This window comes from Ochlerotatus camptorhynchus, unplaced genomic scaffold (assembly GCF_037179485.1).
Source record: "Ochlerotatus camptorhynchus isolate MF236.1 unplaced genomic scaffold, CSIRO-AGI_Acam_v1.1 ptg000203l, whole genome shotgun sequence".
In the NCBI taxonomy this organism is placed as follows: domain Eukaryota; kingdom Metazoa; phylum Arthropoda; class Insecta; order Diptera; family Culicidae; genus Ochlerotatus; species Ochlerotatus camptorhynchus.
Window position 1 is genome coordinate 2490401 of NW_027040693.1, and position 24560 is coordinate 2514960.

Consider the following 24560-nt stretch of genomic DNA (forward strand, 5'->3'; position numbering starts at 1 on the left):
AAAACATCCGTAATACTTCGAATGATTATTGCATTGCTCGAACCCTTTAACAATATGCATTCGAATTTCGAATGATTTTCTTATGATTGAATTCGTCGTGAGATGATGAACATCCATATGATTGTCATCCAAATACAGGACAGTTTTTGTTTGATAATTGGCTATAAAACAAACGGCACTCAGAGGACAAACATTTAAGAGTAGTGTGACATGCAAGAGCTTTTAATTAGATTTATAATTTGATTATCTAAATGCCCATACTGAATAGCCATAATCAGCCATTCCAATTATGGATACAAAAATTCTTCGATGGTAGAGGAAACTTCCTCCACCACGATTTAGCCAAACATTGGTTTTCACTCTTTACCTATGTTCATAACATCTCTGATAGCGATGGCTATGCTTCCACTTCGTTTGTCAGCTCAGATTAGCAAATGACGTTCGATGGAATTATTTACATCCAACACTAATCGTCAGATCGGTATGATTTTTTTTCTACAAGTAGATATTAATAAGGTTTTTTCACTGTTCCAAATTTCATACTGATGGGATGTACCGTTGGTTTAAAAAAACATTAACTAAACTCATTATATCCTGTATCCGGAACCGGAAGTTAGATCGGTATGTATTTTTTCACAAGTAGATATTGATAAGATCTTTCCACTGTTAAAAATTTCATGTTGATGGAGTTAAAAAAATCATTAACTAAAATCATTCTGCCCTGTATATCTCCGGAACCGGAAGTCATATCACGAAAAAAATTCAATAGCGATCAATGGCGTAATACGGCCTTTCAAACGAGATAACCAATATGGTTCGGATAAGCCATCTAGAAAAAAGCTTGGCTAGATGAAACGCGTCCACAGACGCACATACAGACATCAGCAAATTTCATCTTACCGGGTCGATTTTTCATATTCAATTTCATACTACGATGTCGTAATCAAATGTTCGAGATCGAGCAGAGTTTTATGCAGGTGAGATATCTTGTGTGGATGAGTATCGCTCACAGACGGCAAGATACGGTAGAAAGGAAGTCAACATATAGTCATTTTGGGAAATTCTGTTTTAAGTTTTTAAACACAAATATAAAATATTTGGCTGACACTGTACAAACATAATTAAATCATATTTTGATTCCTTGTCTAATTTTCTCATAAAGACAATCTACAATGTATAGTGTAGCTTTATTTGTTCCGAAGATATTGATAAAAGAAAGTAGTGCTTTCATGAAAATCACGAAAAATAAAAAATGCTCCCCTCGAAATTTAGTCCAAATCGGCAGAGGTCAATTTCGCGTACCTCGGACACTTGGCGCGGAATGGCCCATATTTAATTTCCCAGCGCCAACAGTGGCGAGAGCCTCACTTAAACGCTATATCAAGCTTAGCAAGACAAACTGCTGGTGAAAGTGACCTAGTGAGTCAATACAAGTTTCAAAAATAGTTTTCTCTGAGACACGAATTCAGATTGGGAAAAGCTCGTGCAAAATAATAAAAGGAATATATCGATGTGAGTTTTTTGCAATCTGAAGTGATGTCTTATAAAAAACCATTTTTGAAGTAACAATTTACACACTAGTTCACTTAGCTGTGACACTGATGCCATCCTCTAGGGCAACGCATACCGATGGCGGAAATCAGAGTTTCAACGACACCCACCGAAATGTGCTAAACCAAGACCAAGAATTTCTCGCACTACATGTTCAAGTTGCTCTGTTCCACGGACTGTGAAACACCTATCTTGCCAGCTACTCACAATATACGACAACCAAGTCAAAGCTGGAACTCCAAATAAGTATCAGAGATATGCTTAGAAGAAATTTTTTAATGTGTTTAAAAGAAGAATTTATTCGATTAAACTTTTTCAAATCGGCAAACCTGCGTTCAGGATGAAAGCCGCTCTAAAAAGAAATTAAAAAAAAATTCACCTCAAACATAATTCACTTCAAATCGGATGTGGCTATTCACTCTCAAACTCCCAACGTCTAATACTAAAACATTCTAGAAGTATCATAACTCCGTCATATCGTCATCCATCCATTTTTTGACGTGGGGCTTTGAGAGTCTATAAGATATCTCCTTCAACATTGAAATTGTAATGGTTTTTTTGTGTGAAAATATTGCTTCTTCGCTACAGGATACGGCAACGATTTACATTACATCTCTTGTAAGAAACATATGCAAACGCTGTAAGTTACTCATGGTTACTTTGTCTGCATTGACACCACTTCATTTGCATTCGCGAATTCAACACACACATGCTGAAGCAAATAGAATGAAACTCAACATAGAAATCCACTTCCAATGTATGCTCAGCGCAACCAAAATCACTCACTATCCAGACACCTAAATCAACATCATTTAAATCGCGTTTTAATATAAGCCTGTGGATCAGGCGTGGAGGTGTGCTACAACCCCCCGTCCCGGGAAGAGAAAGGACGAAGGACGGAAAACAAAAATTAAACAACAACCGGAGAAAAGTGGATTGCAATGAAAGCCTAATATTTGCATACTGTGCCTCGCCACATCATCAGCCACCGTCGTCATCGTCATCGTCATTCGGCGGTCGACATACGCTCACCTGTGAAAACATGCTTTCTATCTGCTTATGTGTAGTGGAAATGGGAATTCACCAACCATACACTCAGCACAGAGTCACAGTCTCGAGCCCCAGTCTCCCCCAAACGTCGCACACTTGAGCGTACATACGTACACGCTTGTTGGACAACACTCAAGTGGGCGGCAATCCAATTCGTGGCAAACTCTAAATCGGTTATTATGTAGCCACAAACTGAAGCTCTCGTTTTTGCAAGCAAAGAAAAGAAAAAAAAGCAACTATGAATTCTGAAAGTAGGACACTGCCAACCACAGAACCAACCAAACGGTGCCTACTGACGTGAATGACGTGTGAGTGCAACAACGCGACGATGCTTCCAAATGCCGACACAGAACGTGTGATATTATTTGTCGGACTCCGTGTGTTACCTTGTGTTAGATACTAGAAGAACGTTCTGAACAAACAGACAATTTAAATGTCAAAGCCGCACTCACACGTGTGCATCTCGATGTAGCTTCAAGTTCACCGGGTGCAAACAACCGCAAGCTATCGCACTGCAACCAAGGCTGACGAGTTGTGGCCGACGTTGGCGAATGTGGAAAATGAAAATGATACCGACAGTCAAGAGCGGTCCCAAGATTGTTCCAGCTAGAAGGTTCTCTGACTTGCAAGCCCAAAATAAACAGCCATTTTTAAATGGCCAGTTTAGTTTATAAGCAGGTTCAGGGTGTTAAGAGGGTTAATCAGTATTTTGGGAAGGAAGCATTTTGACGTCTACACGGTAAGAAAAAAAATACCCAAAAGTAAGTTCTTTTCACTCATCTCGGCACTATAGTACAGGAAGCCAAGAGTAGGTCAACCGGTCTTTCTACCCTAAAGTAAGTTAGTTGTACCCAAATGTAGGAACATATGATTATACTCAACGTTTGGTTCCCACACTATATTGCCCCTGTTGGGTGGTTTTGCTCCTCCGTTTTTGGCAACATGAGAAGGAGAAATGGAGACAAACAAACTAAAGCAGCTAAAGGTAGGTAAATGTGACTGGCCGCTGGGAACTTTTTTCTTATGAATGAAGTACAGTCAAGATTCCTATAGTACGGTTAATAGGGACCGCACAATAGGAACCAGCATTAACGAATACACGTAGCATATGCAGGGTGTCCATCCAACCGGGAAAACCGGGAAATCCGGGAAAAACCGGGATTTCGGATTTACCGGGGAAAAACCGGGAAACCCAAATTGGACAGGGAAAGATCATATATACTCATCTCAAGTAACAATTTCCATTTTAGGCTATCATTTGGTCTTGAAGAATCCTTTTAAACCTTTAAACTTGTAATGTTACTTGGAATCATTCAACTTTATAGCACATAATTCATTACATTCTCTTGCTTACAACTTTCATTTTATTCTTTTCTCTCACTCGCAATCTGTTCGCGCCGGGATCAAGCGGAGATTTTGTCGTTATTCCTTCTACGATAGCAAAATTTATAGAATTTTATATGGTGTCATTTGAATGCATAGGGTGTCATTGCTTGAATTATTTTGCTACAGTTTTCCGAATGAAGTAGTTGTAGTATAAAGGCTGAGCGATACATATCCTGTTTCGAAGCTACTTCAAGATAGAGAAGCAGATTCATGCCGTCTCAAACTCCTTTCAAACCCCGACCATGCTTGACATGCAAATGTTCGACACCGGACGTAGAGATAAATAAAACACTAATTTATGCACTTTGTGCTAACCAGATACCAAGACTAGGACATCTTTGAATACCTCTCACTACAACATCATGAGTTCAAATCTCACCCGGATAATGCACAAATGATCCGAGAGTTTGAAAATTACTATAAATTTAAAAAAATACGTTGGCATTTTCCTAAGCATTCTCAAATCATCCTCTTGGAATCCTTAAATATTCTTTTAAGATTATTTCAAAAATCATCATCAAGCATGGGAAAAATCGTTCCATTTTGCATTTACTACTCACTCAAACGCATACAACATCAGAAACGAACAGCAGCTTATGCGAGTCGCACTGATTTCGTTCGTATTCGCATTGCTTCGATTTTCTTCGATGAACGCAGAATTGAGCAAAACAGACAGCTGAGCGTAACATGAACGATTCTGAATGTAGCAGTGTGGATAATTCCTCTCTCATTCTGAGCCTTTAACGATTGCATTCTGCTGAGTGAGCCTAATGAGAATTTTGCAGAAAGAATCACTTTTTATTTTCTAGCTTTAAACATAGGGGAAATGTATGTAATGTATGTAAATTCAGCAATCGACTAAATTTTCAATAGCAAGCAAAAATATCCATTAGTACCGTCCCAATGACGCGTTCATCTAGATACAATTAATAAATAGCAGATTTTTAGCGATGGGCCCAATCTTAGATCCATAGGCCAACATTAGAGCCATTTCCCCTACATTGACACATGTAAATCGCTATTAATATCGAGAAAACTGTTATACTGTAACACATAAGCGTCACGCAAATAACATAAAACTGCTGTGACCAATTCAACTGATTTAATTCAGTGAGCCAAAAACTATCTGACTCGGCTATTTAAATCGTTAGCATTCGGATTTTACGCATTCAATCTGGTTCTCACTCTGCCTTTCAGCTTATCCTTCTTTCCTTCTATTGCTGTCAGTTCTTAGTAGAGCTGCAGAGTCACTTGGTTGGAAGAATTTACACTCGTTCGGCAATCTGTTTGTAGGTGAGGATGGCTATTTTGATTCTGTGGCACTCGCGCGAATGAATAAATTTTCCCATGCTTGGTCATGATTGGAATTTCCTTGCATTTCTCTTCTCAATTCCAATCCCCAATTGAGATTAACATATTTTGACCTTACTACACACACTTACACATTGTATTCTATGGGGTCATTAGTTAAGCGAAATTATAATCTATGCTTCAAGTAAGGATTTGGGTTTTATCATGCGATAAAACTTGTTGGGGTATTTTACCATATTTAACTGTTTCAATTAAGCTGGGAAAACTAGGTTAGACATCTCTATGATCTCGAGATATCACAAATTTTCTGAGGTTTCGAAAAAAAATAAACTATGGTTCCGATATCTCTTCGTCGTCTTGAAAGTTTTCCAAGCGTAATATGTTGAAAAATGGTCAAGGAAACTTTCCAAGCGCCAGATATTTTTTCAAAGACCTGAATTTCGATTAATCTTTGAAGGTTGGAAGGTTTAGTATTGGCAAACATCGAACAATCATGTAGTGAATTCTTCTTTTTACAGAAGTTCTTTTCCAAGCCCATCAAATTGTATTTTATACAAGTCCAGAATCAACAAATTTTCATTTCCAGATTTTAGATAAATTCTATGTTTACAATCATGAAATCTTTTCTATATTTTAGAAACATTAAATTTTTCTCGGACTGTGAACTTACATTCTAACACATCGTAACTTATTCTACGCTTTCTTAATTTGTTTGAATTAAAGATCGTGAATTACTAAGTACCAGCATTAAACAAAAAAATGTCCAATACCTCTAAAACGTAAACCAGAATCCAACAACTTTTTTGAAGATCGAGATTTTTCGAGAAAAAAATTCCTCGTTCCAGAATAATGATAATTATTGATACGATCCAGAACACTTGTCTAGGTTCCAGAGATATGGAAATTTGTCTTTGTTGAAGTTTTACAGCAGTTTCTATATTTGAGATCTTTAAAATTGCCTGTCTTAAAATCGACAAATTTGTCCAAGACGTTGAACATTTTTCTCTGCACCTCATTTTTTTTCATCTTCAAGATTTCCTAATAAATTTCTATGTTCAATCTTTCACATCCCGAAATTCAACCAATTTTGATCTGAATCTAAATTCAACGGTTGGTTTCCAAAAAATCGTGGCAGAAAAATGAGTACTATGTGAGGAAATGGAGGTTACAAATTAACCTATTGATTATCCAATTAATACTGATTTTACGAAAACAAATTTAAAAGATCTTTCAACCACATGTTTTATTTAAAAAAAAAGCTTGTAAAATGCTCATGGTGGTTTGGGAATTTATAATATTTCTCAAAGCGGATCGCATCCAACGACAGATTGGATCCATATTTTTAATATCTTTCCGATCAATAAATGTCACTATTGGTCATTTTTTTTTTTAATGTTTTAAAGACACCATTTGGATATTTTTTTCGTTTTTGTAGTCAATACTATTGTATAAAATACCCACTACCAGCCCTGCATATTGTAGAGGAGTTCAGCTGACAAAATTTTATCGTTATCTCTAAAGGGTTATTTTTGATCACCTTTTTTGTTTATTAAGATTTTGTCGAAAAAATCGATTTTTTTTACATAAAATGAAAACTACACATGTGTAGAATAAATGTGTCAAAGGATATTCCGATACAATACGTATTTTTCAAGTTAGAGCGTCTCGAACGGACCCATTTCACGCCAAAAACTTTAAACGCGTTCTTCTCGGAACCATGTTTTGAGAGCTCTTGTCAATGATAAGCCTTGTTCTATTATTTGTTTATTTGTTTGTTTATTTAATAATTCAACTGACAATTAATGTCTTAATGAATAAAACTTAATCTAAATAGCTATGGTCAACGAAACGAAAACGGTCAAGAAACCGGTGACGAAACACATTTGCTGATACGTTAAAGTCAAATTCGCAATAAAAGTTAGTTAAATTGTCGGCTGATTGCACGAATTGGCTCATTCTGCGTATAATTTCTGCCTCGTGGCTCCAAAAACAGAAATTCGCGTGGACGAAGAGGTCACTCAGGAGCATACATATTTAGCTGGGCCAGCAACGTTGGACAGTCGATGTCACCCGTGAGAAGCTTTCCAGCAAACATAGCTTGAGCGACCGTCCGTCGCACCACTAGCGGTTCGATGCCCAGAAGACGGCAACGCTCCTCGTACGGTGGCAGATTCGATGAGTCACGCCAGTTCAAGAAACGAAGAGCATATCTCACAAACTTTCGTTGAACAGATTCGATTCTAGCGATCCAAGTGGCTTGGAAAGGGCACCATACAACTGCACTTCTGAGATCCTTTATTTGTTCTACACGGGCAATGCAACGTCCAAAGAGCACATAGTCAAACATAATTGGTTCGTTTTTACGGTGATAGGAGATGACGTTGCATTTTTCGATGCTCAGGCCCATCAAATTTCTCGTGCACCAGTCAGCGAAAATACATAGCATATGCTGGAGATCCCAACAGTCCGAGAGGCTTTTGATAATTTTGTAGATTTTGGCGTCATCTGCGTAGAAAAGACGACATCCAGATGGTAACAACAGAGCGATGTCGTTTAAAAAGATTGAAAACAGCAGAGGTCCCAGGTTGCTACCTTGCGGGACTCCCGAGTTGTTTGAGAAAACATTTGAATCCGTCGCGCCAATCTTGACTCGTACAGAGCGATTCACTAAGTACGATCTGAACCATTTCACAGCCGTAGACGAGACACCTAGTATCTCCAACTTAGCAAGCAGGATTTCATGATCCACCCTGTCAAAAGCGGCTTTTAAGTCCATGTATGCAGCATCAACTTGCCATCCAGCATCCAAGCTTCGCTGACAGTCAGAGGTAAACTGCACCAGGTTCGTGGAAATCGATCGCTTGGGGTAAAAACCATGTTGGTCCGTATCGATATAATTTTTACAGCACATAAACAGAGCATCATTTACAATAATCTCGAAAAGTTTAGAGCAGGCGCACATGGAGGTAATCCCACGATAATTAGCGACATTCCGTTTGTCTTCTTTTTTGTGAATTGGAAACAGATAGGAAAGCTTCCAGCGGGAGGGGAATTCACTTTGCTGTGCCGAGAAATTAAAAAGCCGCGCAAGTGGAAGGCAGAGGTTGACTGCACATCGTTTTAAAACTAACGAGGGAATTCCGTCAGGACCAGCGGCGAATGAGTTCTTCATTTTGCGTGTTGCGGCTATCACCATGTCTTCAGTGATGTGAGGTGTGCAAAACTAAAAACATCACGTGGCATCCCGGAGGTTGCGACCAACACCTGTGTCGGTGAAGCGGAAAAATCGTGGAAGACTTGTTTGAATTGACGAGCAAAAAAGCTGCATTTTTCACTTTCGCTGAGGAACATGGAACAAGGCAGCCCAAATTATTTCCGTTTTGAATTTACAAACGACCAAAAACCTTTCGGGTTCGACCGAAGGTTCGCTTCCGTGCGTCTCACGTGCCGATTATAGAGGAAGTGGTTGTAGTTTCGATAGCGACGACTTGCGAAATTAAACTGTTGCTTGTAGAACGGTGAGCGAGAGCTGCAGTACCTTCGGAGTGCGGTGGAGCGCTGACGTTTTAGTTTACGTAGGCGTGGGTTCGACCATGGAGGCTTCTGTGGGGGACGTCTTGCTGGGACAGTGCGGAAAATAACTTCTTCCAGCGCAGAGCTGAAACAATCCACAGCACAGTGTAATCGGCCCGGCGAAAGTCCAGAAAGCAGCACTCGGAAAACGGTATATATTCAATTGGAGTGGATAAACTAAGTGACACGACGAGAGCGGGATGGTCGGCATCTAGATCGATCAGTGGCTCGACCGGTAGAGAAACAGAAGTGTCTGGTAATGCTGAGTCATTTGCCAGAACAAGATCTAACAAACGTCCATTACGGTTGGGAAAAATGTTCGCCTGAGTGAACCCATGAATGTTAAATCCGTCCAGAAGTTCACAGCAAGCAACCGGCATATGCAATAGCAGAGGATCAATGAATGGTGTGCCACTGTCAAAGAAACGCCACTGTAAACCAGCTTGGTTGTAGTCGCCAAATAGGAGAGCGGGAGAATTGGGGCACAATTGAGACGAAATCGAGCCCAACGAATTAACGTGCTCATGGATGATCGTGCAGTCGTTTTTTTCGGTCGGGGGTAGGTAGACTGCGCCTACACTGAGCTTGGTTCTTGGCAGATCCACAACAATCCAGATTTGCTCTAGCAGACTTGAAATGGGCGAGGTACTTACATAGTTGGTCAGTTTCGTTGTGACGGCGATCAGAACCCCACCACCACGCAATTTTTGACTGTTTAGGGGAGAGCGGTCGGTTCTGAAGACGGAATAATGCGATCCAAACAGCTGCGGTGAGTAAATCCGGTCATCCAGCCACTTTTCTGTCAGAACAATCAAATCGTACTCACCCAAGCAACAATTTTTGTTTTATTTAAGTTTTATAGCAGTTGATATAACCAAATTATAAAACCTTCACTGACGACCACATTGCTTTAACAATCTCCTGAGAACCGCAATACAGCCATGTCATGGCCAATTGGCCCAGTTTTAATGCAGTCATTAAAACTTGATATGCGAACTACTTTAGGAGCATAGGATTTATGTCAGTTTTATCACACTCTAGCCGTGATTGTTAAAAATGAAAACATAAAACCTCCTCCAGGTCAGAAAGTTTTAACAGCCTTCTAATGACTACCATAAAACTATATTACAACCGCATAAATCGCTCCTGAAGAAGTTGATAAAACATGATACGCAAAACATTTTGACAACTTTGAAGGTTTTAAGTTGGGGTTTTTGGATGATAGTTAATATTGAGAAATATTTTATTGTGGTTTTATTCTTTCAATGTTTGATGTGAAATCATGATCCTTGTCAGTTGGTAATAATGGCTGATATTATTGTACATTGAAAATAAGACGACTTTATTATAATTTTAAACCAATCTGTATATGCTTCATAGCATGCCGTGCAATATTTATGGTGATTATTATACCAAATAGGAGCATACATTTAGTGCGCCATATGAATACTAAAATATAGGGATATTTTTAATTTGTCTGCATTAGCACCATGCATTAAAGAGTCATTCAAAGATTATCTATTTAGTACAAAACTGTTACTACTGTTGAGCAATAACCAGTCACATATTATTTAATTATACATAGATGTATGAAAGTGTTTTATTGCCTATCAATTAAAGCGTAATTATTCATACTGTGTGAAATTTGTTCATACGGCGACATTTTTTTTCGTTATAACTTGCTACTCCTTAAAAATACCTCAATATAACATATTCTCCTAGATTGGAATTCTATAGCATAACATAAACCTAATGGTTGTATCTTAGCATTTCGTAGTCCAAATTGAGAGCGTTAAGTTATATTTAAGCTATATAACTAGCTTGCTGGTTTTATTCGGTACAGCGAATCAAAACAAAACAAAGCCCATGACCACCTGTCAAAAAGTCAACATTCCAAGCGATCCTCCTATTTTCGCTTGTAAGAAATGCTTATTGGATCCACTAAAAGCTTTTTCAATACAAGGTTTAAAGCCGTGATGCCAATACTGGCCATCTCCAAACGGATTTAGTGAAACTGTCGGCGTTGCTTTAAGAAGGGTTCGTGGATCTTTCGGAAGTGTATCGGAAAGCCGCTTGTTCAATATTTTTAAGAGCTCCTTCACCGCACTGTGCCTTATGTAGGGATCGTATAACTGTAGTTCCTCCAGGAGTTTCATATTGTCGATCGTCTCATCTTCATCGTGTTCAGAAGCACTGAAGGGGTTTTCATTTCATATATCTGAATAGATTTGTTTTTTATAATGACAAAAAATTTCAGAGTATTTTTTGTTAAAGCAGTAAATTTCTTATCTGTGAATCTTAGGCCTCTGATAAAGATGATAGTTGTAATGAAGCTTTAATGAAAGTCTAAGACTGCTTCAAGTTTTATATCGGTCATAAAAAGTGTACCATAAAACATAATTGTATGTTTTGTTTTGGTTTTATTCTTCAGTTATAAGTAGTGATGCAGAACCACCTTACAGCTACCGTTAAAACTATGAAGTCTGAGTTTTAATTTAGTAGTCATGAAACAGTTTTATAGACGACTTGACGGCCTGATTTTATGACAAGCACACAAAACCGTAATACAACCACAGGCTGGAAGGGATGCTATGATAAAACAATGATAAAATAAGAATAAATCTTCCAAGCATTTAGATTGTTACTTGGGGCAGCCTCCGAGACAGCTAGGAAAAACGGGTCGATTTTAGTCCGCAGCCCACGCACATTTTGGTAGTAATTCCAGAGACCACTCAAGATGCCACTACGCGAACTGGAAGTTGAAGGAAAATCAGCTACCGAAAGTTCGAAATCGCAATTATACTCGCCTGGAGTTGCAGGCCGGAAGCCCCCGATACCACCACCGACCACAGGACCGGGACGATGACGATGGCGGATGTCAGCAGCAAGCGCGACTGGGTCGGGGGGCTCGGGAGCTTCCTTAGTGCCTGTTTTAGGGTGTCCCGGATCCGATGAAGTTGTGGCGATGGTGTCAACAGCTGGAGAAACCTAGCACGCTAGTTTTTTTTGCCGAATCAATAAACTCGCGAAACTGTAATCCGGCAGGCCAGGAATCCGGATCGAGTGCAGCATCTTTCAAACAAGCATCCAAACCGATCTTGAATGACACAAATGTCATACTGGATACGACTTTTCCTCTGGGAAACAAACGCACCACATCGACAGGTTCAGTTAAGCGTGACACAATACTCTACACGTCGTTATCGGTGATGAGCGGGTTCAGGCGAGAAAGATATAGCCAGAATTTGTCCAAAGGTGCACTAGGAGCAATAGAGGGAACGGAAAGACCACTCAAGTCAATTGTTTTCGTTCCATTACGGTTGGCACGTCAATATCAGGCCGGTCTTCACAACGGCGCTTTGCACCCGGTTTGGGCCAAACTGGTGTAGCACTCAGTGACGGGTTGCGTTGTGGCTTAGCAGAGAAATTGTCGACTTTTTTAATTAGCTCAGCCACGGCATCATGCAGTTGCCGAACCTGATCTGGCAACGAAGCAAGCGAGGGGGGTTGCATTTGTTGTTGCTACTGATCGTCGATGAAACAGCGGCCGATTCGCTTCATTCAAACATAGTTTTAAAGTGAATACTTTTATTTACGGCTTGTACCTATTATTGGCATGAAAAATTGTTTTTTTTTATAATTTTTAAACGAGATCAAAGTAAAAAAAAAATGAGAAAAAATTACCTTTTTTTTAATGTCCTAAAAGTTAGGTTTTTTTTCGTTAAAAATTTGTTTAGGTTAGGTATATGCCGTAGAAAATTTTGTGTTTTTTCATAACATATAACAGTTACTCATATCAGTTTACCACGGAAGGCCTTACAATTGACAACAGGGGACATTGTTTCGTGCGCAGAGGCCGACGAGATCCGCCATTTTGAAGCCGCCATTTTGAATTTTCCAAAAACAAAAAATATTTTGTAGTCATCAATGTATAAGGCATTAAAACTCAATAGCACAACTTTGTATGTCTTTTCGTGTTCCCACAAAAAATTAGCAAAGTTTGCACGATTTTCGGCCAAATCCAAACGAACCTCCCCTTAAGGTAGAGTTTTTTTTAATAACCGGGAAAAAAATCCGGGAATTGAAAAATGGAATTTGAATGGACACCCTGCATATGGGATTAGAGATAATTGGGGACAAACACTTATTGTAGGGTAATTTGAAGAGATAACTTCCTGGTGTCTTCTGAAAAGTTATGAACAAGATAGATGACCTTCTTTTGGGACAATTTTGCATCCGGAAAATCAGAAGTCTGTTCCTCCGGAAGACCCAGAACATTCGTAAAAGTGGTAAATTCATGAAACTGATCCTAGAATTCCGCGTTTTTTTTATAACCACTTACCCAGATTGAGCGTGGTGCGGAAAAAAAAAACCCAGACATGGGTAAATACGACCCATTTTATGCAAATTTGTCTTAAATTGATCCATATTTGGGCTTGCCCGTTTTACGCCCAATCTGGACAAAATTATCTCTACAAATGGCTTATCTAATCGTAGTGTGTGCAATAGATTTGGGGATGGTTTGTTGATCAAAAATTCACCCTCAAGAGACCAGTTCAATTGCATAATCCAATGATGGTACCGGTCGCTATCGGTTTACGGTTCAGTTAATTGCAGAGCACTTATATGAATATGTAAACCGAACATCGACGATAATTTAAACGATCAATTAACGGATGCATTCGGAATGAAATCGCCATTTAATTCAGCAAATTAATTCCATAGGTAATCCGTCCGTGATTTACTAGACTCCATTCCGGCATTCAAATTCGAATTCCGTGCCCTCGCTGCCCAATAAATAAGAACGAAAATCCCACGCAACAACCTTCATCGCGGAAGTTACCCATTTATTTTTTGTTCCTTAATTTGCTTGCGTGTAACTGTTGTCGTTTGTGAAAATGTCGCGTCCTTCGCCGCTTCGAATTGGTTTCGAACTTGCACTTCATCCTGAAGGCAGTAAGCGCTCTGCTGTAGGTTATGTTGAAATCATAATTATTATTTATTTTTTCCGTGCACGCGAAGGGCCTCCGGCCCTCCAGTCAGTGGACCGGGCTGCAAACACTGAATATGGAAAGAGAAAGCGAACATCAGTGTGTTAATTGGTGGGGCGTGTAATCGCAAATGATTATCAGTGTTTTGCAAATAAACAATTTTGAATTAATTAATTGTGAACGGTTCCTGGACGATGCATTGGGCGGTGACACGAAATACTTCGGTAGTTGGTAGACGATGAGGTCCAGTTGCGTTGTTCGGGGCACAGAAGAAAAAAAAGTATCGACGTGTAATTAGTATCCCACTATTTCAGGGTTATAAAACCCATCTGGCAACAACGGTGTGTGACGATTTAGAATGGAATTCCAGACTGACAAGGGGAAAAAGGGAGGATGAATATTTAACGAGCTAAAATGAGCGATAAAGATCATTTGATGGGTCCCGATGGACTCTGGAACATAACTATGACAAGTTAAACTAGCTGGTAGATGGTATTTTAAATAGGAAGGGAAGTCGATGAAGTTTGAGGTTGATAATTGTGATTAACGAACTGATGAGACTGAAATAAATTGACCATTTCTAATAACTTATTTTTTGTTCTATTTTCAGGTGAGCTTCATGTTACTTGGAACGGTAAGCCTTATCTTGGTTTGACATTTCAATGAACATTCAAGATTATCCTGAGGGTGGACTTATGGATTAAAGATCAAAGTTTTTCTAAGCTACATTGATGACGCATTTGTAAAAATCGTCTAAATTCTGAGAGAAATATATTTAACATACATGCGCCTGTTGATTTTTTTTTATATGAGGGGAAATGGCTCTAATGTTGGTCTATGGATCTAAAATTGGGCTCATCGCTAAAGATCTGCTATTTTTCAATTGTATCTAAATGAACGCGGCATTGGGATGGTACTAATGGATATTTTTGGTTGCTATTGAAAATGTAGTTGATTGCTGAATGTATGGGCCCAAATTAGGGGCATTTAGGCCGACATTAGGTCCATCACCCCTAGTTAGGTTATTCTTTTCTTATATGTCTAGCGAGGGGGAAAACATTGTTATCTCTACTTGATAAATTAAAAAAAAAATAGAACTAATTAGGAAAGGTTAGGCGGGAATCCCACCGCGGTATAAAAAATATCAGCGATACTTATAATGTCATCTGTCAGAATGCAAGATGAGTGACTTTTAAGTTTAGTGTTTATTTTGACATGTACAAAAAAGGCAAAACATCACGTTCCAGACCGTGTTCCAGTCTATTTAAAGGAGTTTGCTGCCTTTGCGGACGATTTTGGTGAAGTTTTCCGATACTGGTAACGATAGTTCCAATGGAATTCCGCGGCGTTTTCTGACAATGTCTACGGAGGTGGTTCCATTCAATTCCATTGAGAATTCAGAAAAAATCACTGGAACTTTCTTTGGATGCCTTAAAAATCTTCACCGAAAACGACAGGAATCTCCTCTTTCGACTATGTTACAAAACTCCATTTGCGATGAACGTTTTATGCTTTAAATTGTTCAAGATCTATAATTTTTACTCTTTTTTTATATGTGACCCATTGAGCATTTTTGCTGGGTTTACTGTTCTGAGTTGTTTCTATATTGCACGAATAAACAACATGCTAAAGGATAACTAAATTGCATATGTGTATGGGCAACGCAGTCACAACTCAACATGTGTCTTATATGCTACTTATTTGTTGGATTTTTTGAAGAAAAAAAAATAGCAAAGGCATGTTTACCTATAACTTTTATTTTTTCACGAATTTCAAAATGGTTTTTTTGCGGAATGAAACTCCTTTTTTTTTAATTTACGTTTATTTTTTGGTTTTTTCATGTTTCAAAATTTGGTTTAACATTTCAATTGGTTAGCCTTTGGCTCTTCATCTTTGTTCTAGTTAATTGGTTATTCTAATGTGATGATTGCGTTTAGCGCTAATTTACAGGATACCTTTTAATGGGATTATTTTCGTTTGAATTTAAAAATTTGATAACCTACCTACTTGAGCACAGGAGCCTACCTAACTACTTAAACAAAGTTGTCAAATCACGAATGATCTGGTGGTTTGATCGCAGACAGGTGACTCTTAACCTTTCCAGCATGGAAGTCTATCGCTCCTCGAGTGCTTGAAGACCGGCCAGTTGGTGAATCTCAGAATTACGAGTTCGCGGTGGACTGTTAAGGATCATTCTGAGGATCTTGTTATGGATCCTCTGAAGTTTAGGAGGTGGCACTTAGCATAACTCTCCCAGATTGGCCTACCATACTCAATAGCCGGCAGAACGATCTGCTTGTGGACAGCAAGGTTGTTTCTGAGGGACAGGATGGTCTTCCTGTTTATCAGAGGGTAGAGCGACCTGACCAAGATGCTACACTTGGTGGATGTCTTGTCCACATGGGATCGGAATCGCAATTTGCTATCAAGTGTGAGACCATTCAATGGGAGTGCTATCAAGATGGACCTTGACGTTAGTAGGTGGAACAAACCGAGGTGAATTCGAGTGTGGAAACAGAATGGTTTGTGTTTTAGCTGCATTGATACAAATCTTCCAGCTCTTGAAATAGTCCTGAACAGAACATCCAGGCCTGATAGTAGTTACTCGCCAGAGCACGGATCACACGACCCTTATAGATGATGGAGGTGTCATCTGTCAACAAAGACAGGATACCACCACCAGGCAGGTGAGGAACGTCTGACGTGAAAATGTTGAATAGGATAGGCCCAAGCCTGCTACCCTGAGGGACCGCTGCATCTATGTTGAACGTATCAGAGGGGACATTTTTCAAGTAGACCTGGAATGATCTGCCCGACAAGTTTTTGATGATCTTCAGTTCGACGTCCAACAATGCCATGGTAGATGTATTGGAAACGGACTTATTCCGCTTGATGATGTTAGTAACCCGTGCGAATTGGTGGACGGTAGAGTGGCCTTTTTTAAACCCGAATTGCTATTTGAGAATGATGTTATTATAATTTGAAAACACCAGCAGACGGCTGAGTATCAACTTTTCGAATAGCTTCGAGATGGAGGACAAGAGGCTAATGGGGCGATACGCAGGTGTGGAATCTGCCTTCCTGCACATTCGATTGCCGTCAATGGATGGCAATCGATGTCCGTCGGTGATTGGCCCTAGATTGCGGAACAGAGACCGACGTTAAATAAAGGAACGAAGAACGAAACGATGTTTTTAACACTTCTAATAGCTGCTATCACCTCAACAGCCAATATTCTACTGTTATCATGCACTACTACGCGGGTGTCAGTGACTCTAGACATTGCCTCCCGTACGGCAGGTCCATGAGGGCTCACTATGGTTTGGCCATGATTATTTGAAATCACAAAATGTTGGCCAAGAGCATTGGCCTTTTCAACTGGGGTTATGCGTAGGGCTGGGTCCAAGTTCTGGTCAACAGAGGAAAGCGAAGGGATCGGTCTCGACTTATTTTTCAAAATTTTGGTCGTCTTCCAAAATGGTTTTGCACAATCTGGGAGAGAGCGTATCTTGTTGGCAAAATCGTTATTTCTGAGTTCCACCATCCTGGCGTGGATAATTTTGGTTAGTCTATTGGTCTTCAAGTAGGGCAGCCCAGAACGCTGGAACTGCCTACGAATGGTGCTACGGAGCCTGATAAGATCTTTGGTTGAGCTGTCAAGACTCACCTGTCTGGATACTGGTACGTGTTGCTCCCTGGCACGGGATATCGCCTCTTCGATGGTTTGCAGACACCGATCGACTTCTTCGAACGACTTCGGTAGGACGTCGTAAAATCGATTGCTGTGTCCACACAGCGCTGATACTGCTGCCAGTTGACACGATGGTAATTTCGCCGGGAAACTTGAAACCTATTGGCCCAGGAACTAACTTCGGTCCGAGCTCAATTTCTGATTGGCGATAGGTTGAGAGATGTTATCGCCAATGTTGCTGATGAAGATGTCGACTCAACCGGGTGGGAGTGTCTGGACACAGGATGTTGTAGTGGGCTTCCTGCAGATCTTTGTATAAGATTGTGCCGTTCTGGTTTCGCTGACTATTGTCCCAGGCTTGATGCTTGGCGTTCAGGTCACCAGCGATGACAAAATTTTGCCGCCGTCATGTTCAAGCTGATGTTGTCTTTTCGGAGGTTTGCAGCCGCGCCGTCCCTTATGTTGGCTTCGACAGTTTTCAGCTGAAAGCTTGGTAGTAGCGGGTAGCTGATGTTCCGTCTCGCAGCGATAGCCACTACCCCTCCCCCGGAGCTGGTGCGGTCAAGTTCTACGAGCCGAAAGTCGGGAAGGAAGACATTCAGCTCGGGCTTCAAGTGAGTCTCGGTGATGACGGCTATGTCGATGTGTCGTTCGTTGAGAAAGTCAACAAACTCAATGTTTTTGCTCTTCAAGGAGCAAGCAGTCTTTGTTCGACTTGTATCCTTCCCTGGCAAGGATGTTCCGCACCGTTTGAAAGTTGGCGTTGTACCTTCCGGCCACATCTCAGATCGAAAGACCGGGGTTGACTTTAACGCACCTCAACACCTTGCTGTACAGCTGATGATCCCTGGTTTCAGTTTTTTCGCAGGTCCGCTGATTCCTTTCCACACTCCGGGTTTCCTTGTAGGTTGGAATCGGACCACTCGGAGATGTTTGTGAACAATATTTTTTTTTCTTTCGAGTTTACATTTGACGTTATTTCTGAACGCGATCGACTACTTTGATCAAACTTGGACCAGTTGTTCTCTATAGAAGTGTAAACAAACCACTGTCAAAGATTTTACACGGCGAATGAGAACGACTCAAATTTGAGTTTAGTTCACTCATAATCGCCAAAAGTGCAGGAACTCAGCGATGAGTTATTTTGCCTCATGTTTTCCCAGGTTTTTCCAGGATTTTCCAGGGAAAAATTCCCGAATTTGAGAAAAGTAAAGATTGGATTTACTCAGTCTATTGGTACTACTCCGAGACTGAATAAAATTTTCGTCAATTTCCTTATTTTCCGGCAGATTTTTTAGGTTTTCCACAGGAAACCATGGGACAAATTTTACTCATCGCTGAGTTCCTGCACTTTTGGCGATTATGAGTGAACTAAACTCAAATTTGAGTCGTTCTCATTCGCCGTGTAGATTTCCAACACTAGAGGCGTGCTAGCGGCGCGCGAGGGGCGTACCAATTTACTTTTAGTCAGCCTTTATGACGGACAAAGTGTTAATTTATAATTTACCCATTTTTGATAATTGTTTTATCTGTGCTTTGGAGTGGTTGATTGTCATTCTAATCCTAGGGGCTAGACAGCTTTCAACAATGAGTAATTTTTGAGCAAATCTTAAGTAACTCTGAGTTACTCCCGTTGCTCAATGAAGAAAATAGTTGACAACATGAATTTTTTTATCGCAGCAACTCAGTTGAACCGGTTTCTCTCCTTATTTACATTTTTTTGGTTCTGCTCAAGCAAAACAAAAAAAAAAACAGAATTGTTCTTGGTGATCTGGAAATAAGAATACGGGTTTTAATCAGGGTATAACTTATTGATGATATAAGTTATAACACTATCCTTCTCGTTTCTACCGAATGTCAAAATCATTCCTCTGAATCCATATTATATGTTCAGCTTGCACAATGAAAAAAAAAAAAGTTTTACCAAGAGGCTTGAACAAAAGTGGGCCATTACCTTCTAGCTCAGCAGTGAAAAACGGTTGGGTTTAAACTCTCGACACCGATGGATGAAACAGTTTTACGGTAAACAAAGGGTGCTTCATTCATGCACCAAGCACAATATCCATTGGGACTTCAATCAGACAATCCAGCCGGTATCCAATAGGAGGTGTTTCTTTCGTATCAACTAACTAAGCGTTCGCTACGGTTAAATAAAACAGGTTTATTAGGCTCATCACTACTTTGTATTTCACTTAAACTAGGAACAACGTAACGGATTAAAATTCCGTCGTAAGTCTCTTATTCGTGTACTACAGTTACAGTTGAGGCGGGCTGATCCCTTTACCCGCACGATCGTTGTAGGAAGGTCAGTCCTCCGTCGATGCGATGATTTCCTTGGGCTTCTGAGAGTGGGTGATATTCACACCTGGTCCGGTCATCCTGATCACTCTTGTGTAATCGGTGGCAATCGATGACGATGATGACACTGCTGATGGCATGATGATGGCTTCACTGATACGTAGTGGGAGAAAGCTAATCCAATCGTACTGCACAATATCGTCTAATCAGTATGAGGGTCTTGATCTACCGAGCTGGTGTGTTGGACGATAACTGTATGGTGATAACAGAGTTCTAGTTGGATGGATCATCAACTCTTCAACAAGGCAATTATATACAAAAATAACTTACTAGCAATTAACAATAAATCTGTTTATAATGGCTGTTTGTAAATATGACAGTATGGAAAAGTAAAATTGAGGCTACTTTGTTATTTTTTGAGCAAATACGAGTATCTCACAGTTACTCAATGTAAATATATTAGTTCAGAATATAGCTGACTTGCCCCTAGTTCTAATCTTATTATTCAATACCCGCTACAGATTGCTTTGGATTGGTTTGTGATAGGTGCCTACACAAAATGTTAAATTTTCAAATGTACCATAGTAAACCAGAACTGATTCCAGCACTGGTTGGAAGTCATAAAACCATCACCCTACAGAAAGTGGAACGATGTTCGTTAAAGGATCTCGCCATTTTAAAAACCCTCCTATTGTCGGAGATTAGTAAAGCTAATCACTTTTAGAATACGTATGCTTATGTACTACTTTATAGAATATCGTTTTCGGTTTTCTGAATTTTCAACTCACCGTAAATGTTGGTCCTTCCAGGAATTTTCATCAGCCATAATTATATCAGTTCATCATTCAACTTTCTCCCATCCTCTGCCCTAGCCGCACCACCAGCATCATTCATAGCAAACTAGAGGCAGGGGGTCGTCGCCTTGGTGTCTTCCTACGCCATCGCCGAGAGAAAATTGGACAACTCAACTCGCAGCAGCAGCAGCAGCAGCAGCAGTACAGCAACATTATTGGCTCGTTCCTTGACTGCTTGCTAGCTCGCTCGCTCGCTCATTAAAGATTCATTTATTAATTGAAATTTAAGCATTACACATTTATTTATTTATATTTAATTACGAGTAGCAACGACGACGACGACGACGACGACGACGACGACGACGACGACGGCGACAAAGCGTCAACGATGGTGATGTCGTTATCGCTAGCTAGTTTGCTATAGTTCCAAAGGAGATGAAAGATGCGGCGAGGAAATGGAACCGCAACTTTCAACCTATCAACTTTGAGGTACCTCCGTGCGTGATAATTCACAGTAAACGATCTATTCCGGAACGGTGAAGCACGATGTAGATGGGGTGTGCTTGCGATGCAACGGAGCAGTTCCAGGCCAAATAGCAAAAAACATTTTTTTTTTGAATCGACCTTCTTCGATTTGCATGAAATTTTACATAAATGCTTGTTATGGGCAATCATTTGCAATTGTGGTGGCTCTGGTTACCCAACGAATGAGACGGACTACATTTTAAAAACTTAATGTAAAGTGAGGATTAGATCGGGGCTGTGGTGAGCAGGGGTTGAAACTGTTGACGTTTTTTTATGACACTCGCTTCGTTGTCGTGCGCGACAGTCTGTTTTTATTCGTACTCTCATGCTCTACCGTAGTCTCTCTTACACAACACAAACGGTAGAACAACATTCGAGCAAAAAGAAAATTTTCAAATAACTATCATATGACATGTGTGATTTCGTTCTAATTCCTCAATTTGGTGTAAATCAAACCATTTCTGATCAGAAATGTTATTACTAGGACATCGTTGCTTGCTATTTTCAGAATTCACACAAGCACAACATCAGCAGCTCTTATCATGAGAAAAACTAAAATACATACATTCATGACGGTCTTCGGCGACAGTGTCGTATGACAGAGCCTGTCATATGACATTTTAGTTTGGTACTGTAATTTGATAGCTTGTTTTGCAAGGGTTGGAAGCAAAGGCAGTCGATTATCACTGAAAATATGTCGACTATGGTGACCACTTACAAAACTGGTGGTGAGGACTGGGTGTGCGAACAAGGTAGAGCTCCACCGTAGGAGACAGAGCCCGGTCCAGCGTAGAAAACCCGACGGCAGAAAAATAGAAAGATGCGGAAAACACGATCAGTGCAGCCACCGACGGGGGGCTAGATTTCATCATACAAGAGGGCGTCCTTCAGAACGGCGATCAGCGCAGCCAACGTCGAGGGGTCGTAACCAAGCAGATTACTGACGTTCTCTGGGGAGTCCATGTTGTTCGCGTAGCTTCTGGAACTCCGGGCAGACACACAGCACTTTTTCCACCGAGGTGGGGTTTTTCAAATTGAAAAAACCTTGCGGAAAGGTGTCCCACCGAAATTACAGGAAATCCTCGCATGGCCAGTCCGGAGTCTTGAGATGATCCGCTTGTCCTTGTACTTTTGGCTGTCCAGCCAGGAGCGTACAGTTTCCTTGATCTTCCTCAGGAAAGTGGTCCGCGACTGGAACCATTCCTGCTACCAGGCTTCCATAATAGTACATATTCACAGTTCCTGGTGTAGCGGGGACGGGATGCACCAGATCCCGCCAGTCTGTCCGCAGCCTCGTTCCCGGGAACACCGCAGTGTCCGGGGATCCACGTAAAGACGGTTGAAGGTGGGGCGTACCGTGTAATGGCTTGTATCCAAGGGTGGCTCGGGGCTTCGGCTTCCAGCACCTGTATGACGCTGTGTGAGTCAGTTAACACGAGGATCGGTTGATCTGCCGGAGTGATGGCTGCATCTAGAATAGTAGTGTTCGGTCCTGCCACTCCGAGTCCAACTCCAGCCCGCGACCGCGATGCATCCGTAAAGCGATGAACGTGCCCCGGATAAACCGACCCGGAAGCTCTGCAACAGAACGTCTCAAAGCTACAGAGTTATCTCCGGCTTGGAATCCACTCTTAATCCACTTATCTATTTTGACGACGTTTGATCGCCAACTCTTCTCTCCATGCCAGTGGACCCTGACCACCGGCGGAGGTCACGGTTGGCTGCAGTGCGGAGGGTTCTGTTCTCCTTGTTGAGGAGAAAGACCTTTTCGTTCCCGAATGTCTTAGTAGCGAGGGCAGCGGCTTTCGTAGCAATAGCTGCAGCAGATGGATAGCGGAAAGGGAGGATTCCGATTTCCACACATGCGGTGTCTGCAGGCGTGGAAGGGAGAAGGCAGGAGACGATGCCTACGTAGGTATTGTATATCGGAGCTAGCTTCTCGGTGGCTAAGCAGGTTATTTCGAGGCCATAGAAAAGTCGACTGTCGATAACAGGCCGAGCGACACGAAGGCGGATCTTACGGTTGCTGGAGCGTTGCGGGCGGAGATTGTACTGACTATGTTGATGCGGCTACGACAGTTTTCTTTCACCATCCTGAAGTGTTCGTTGAAGTTTAGGGTGCGATCCACTACTACCCCCAGAACACGCACTGTTTTCTTGAGCGGAATCGGATACGTGCACGTTCTTGAGAAATCGGCTAAATACCCCGTTCATCGCCACCAGGAATGACGGATCCGAGCGAGTGTTGCCGACAGTCACCTGGAAGGTACGATCAAGGAGAAAATTCCGTATAAAATGTGTGATGTGACCATCCAGGCCCCAGCCGATGAGCTGTCTGATGACACCAGGTGTCCATGTCCTGTTGAACGCTTTTGAGATATCAAGGTAGACTAACTCCGCATGGTGACCGTTCCCGAGGGCTGCAAAATAAGTGAAGGAGCCGTGTCCTTGCCGGAACGCATGCTGCCATTCACCAAGGAGGCCGTTTGACTCCAGGAACTGCTTAAGACGGAGATTTACCATTCTCTTCATCACTTTTGCCGCGCAGCAAGTGAGCGCAATCGGCCTAAAGGAGAAGGCTTCTTCACTCGCCGTATTGTTCTTCGGAATGGGCACAACCAAGCTTTGTTTCCAGAGGTCCGGATACGAGTCAGTGAGCCATAGATCGTTGAAAAGGGACACAGCTTTCTTACATCCCGATGGGTCTGGGTTCAATCGCAGCGGTGGGATTTTTCTGAGGCATAAAAATCTCTGGTCAAGTCTTCCTTCGGAAGGGAAGTAAAGCCGTTGGTCCCGGCCCATGTGTCTTGAATGGGTACGATATCCTACGCAGGTGTGGAAGCTGCCTTCCTGCACATTCGATTGCCGTCAATGGATGGCAATCGATGTCCGTCGGTAATTGGCACTACATTGCGGAACAGAGACCGACGTTAAATAAAGGAAAGAAGAAGAAGAAGGAGAAGAAGAAGAAGAAGAATAAGAATAAGAAGAGAATAACGAGCTCAAAATTATCCATGCTGGTTGTGCATTAAGCTAATGATGTATTTGAATTTCATTTGTTTTGTGATTGCTGGAGTGAAAATATATCGGAGTTTTACGTCACTGCAAACTGGTTTTCCCCATCAAGTTTGTTTTACACTTCGAATTCGATGGATCAATGAAGAAATTAAAAAAAAAACAAATAAATAAATTGCGAACAGCAGCATCAAATGCGTTCCGATTTGTTTGCCTTTTTTAAAGTATTCCTCCCTCTCCTATGCTACAAAGCCCCGGAATCGGGAGGCCAAACTTTGTTAATTACCATCCATCCCTGGAGATAGGAAGCAAAATGATGGGAAATGATCAAAAATTTCCCGATTGCTAAAGTCACAGGTGCAAAACTTCCGCACC

The 24560-nt window shown here is 41.1% G+C and overlaps 2 protein-coding genes across 2 annotated transcripts in view; both read left to right on the forward strand.

The window, feature by feature from the left end:
- The window catches only part of LOC135702963 (uncharacterized), an 87023-nt gene extending 72476 nt beyond the window's left edge, over positions 1-14547 (forward strand). The window contains exon 2 of the mRNA XM_065224039.1: positions 14473-14547. Coding sequence (XP_065080111.1) covers positions 14473-14528 — 56 coding nt within the window. The 3' untranslated portion in view covers positions 14529-14547. The remainder of the gene's footprint in view (positions 1-14472) is intronic.
- The window catches only part of orb2, a 1372010-nt gene that overhangs the window by 674132 nt on the left and 673318 nt on the right, over positions 1-24560 (forward strand).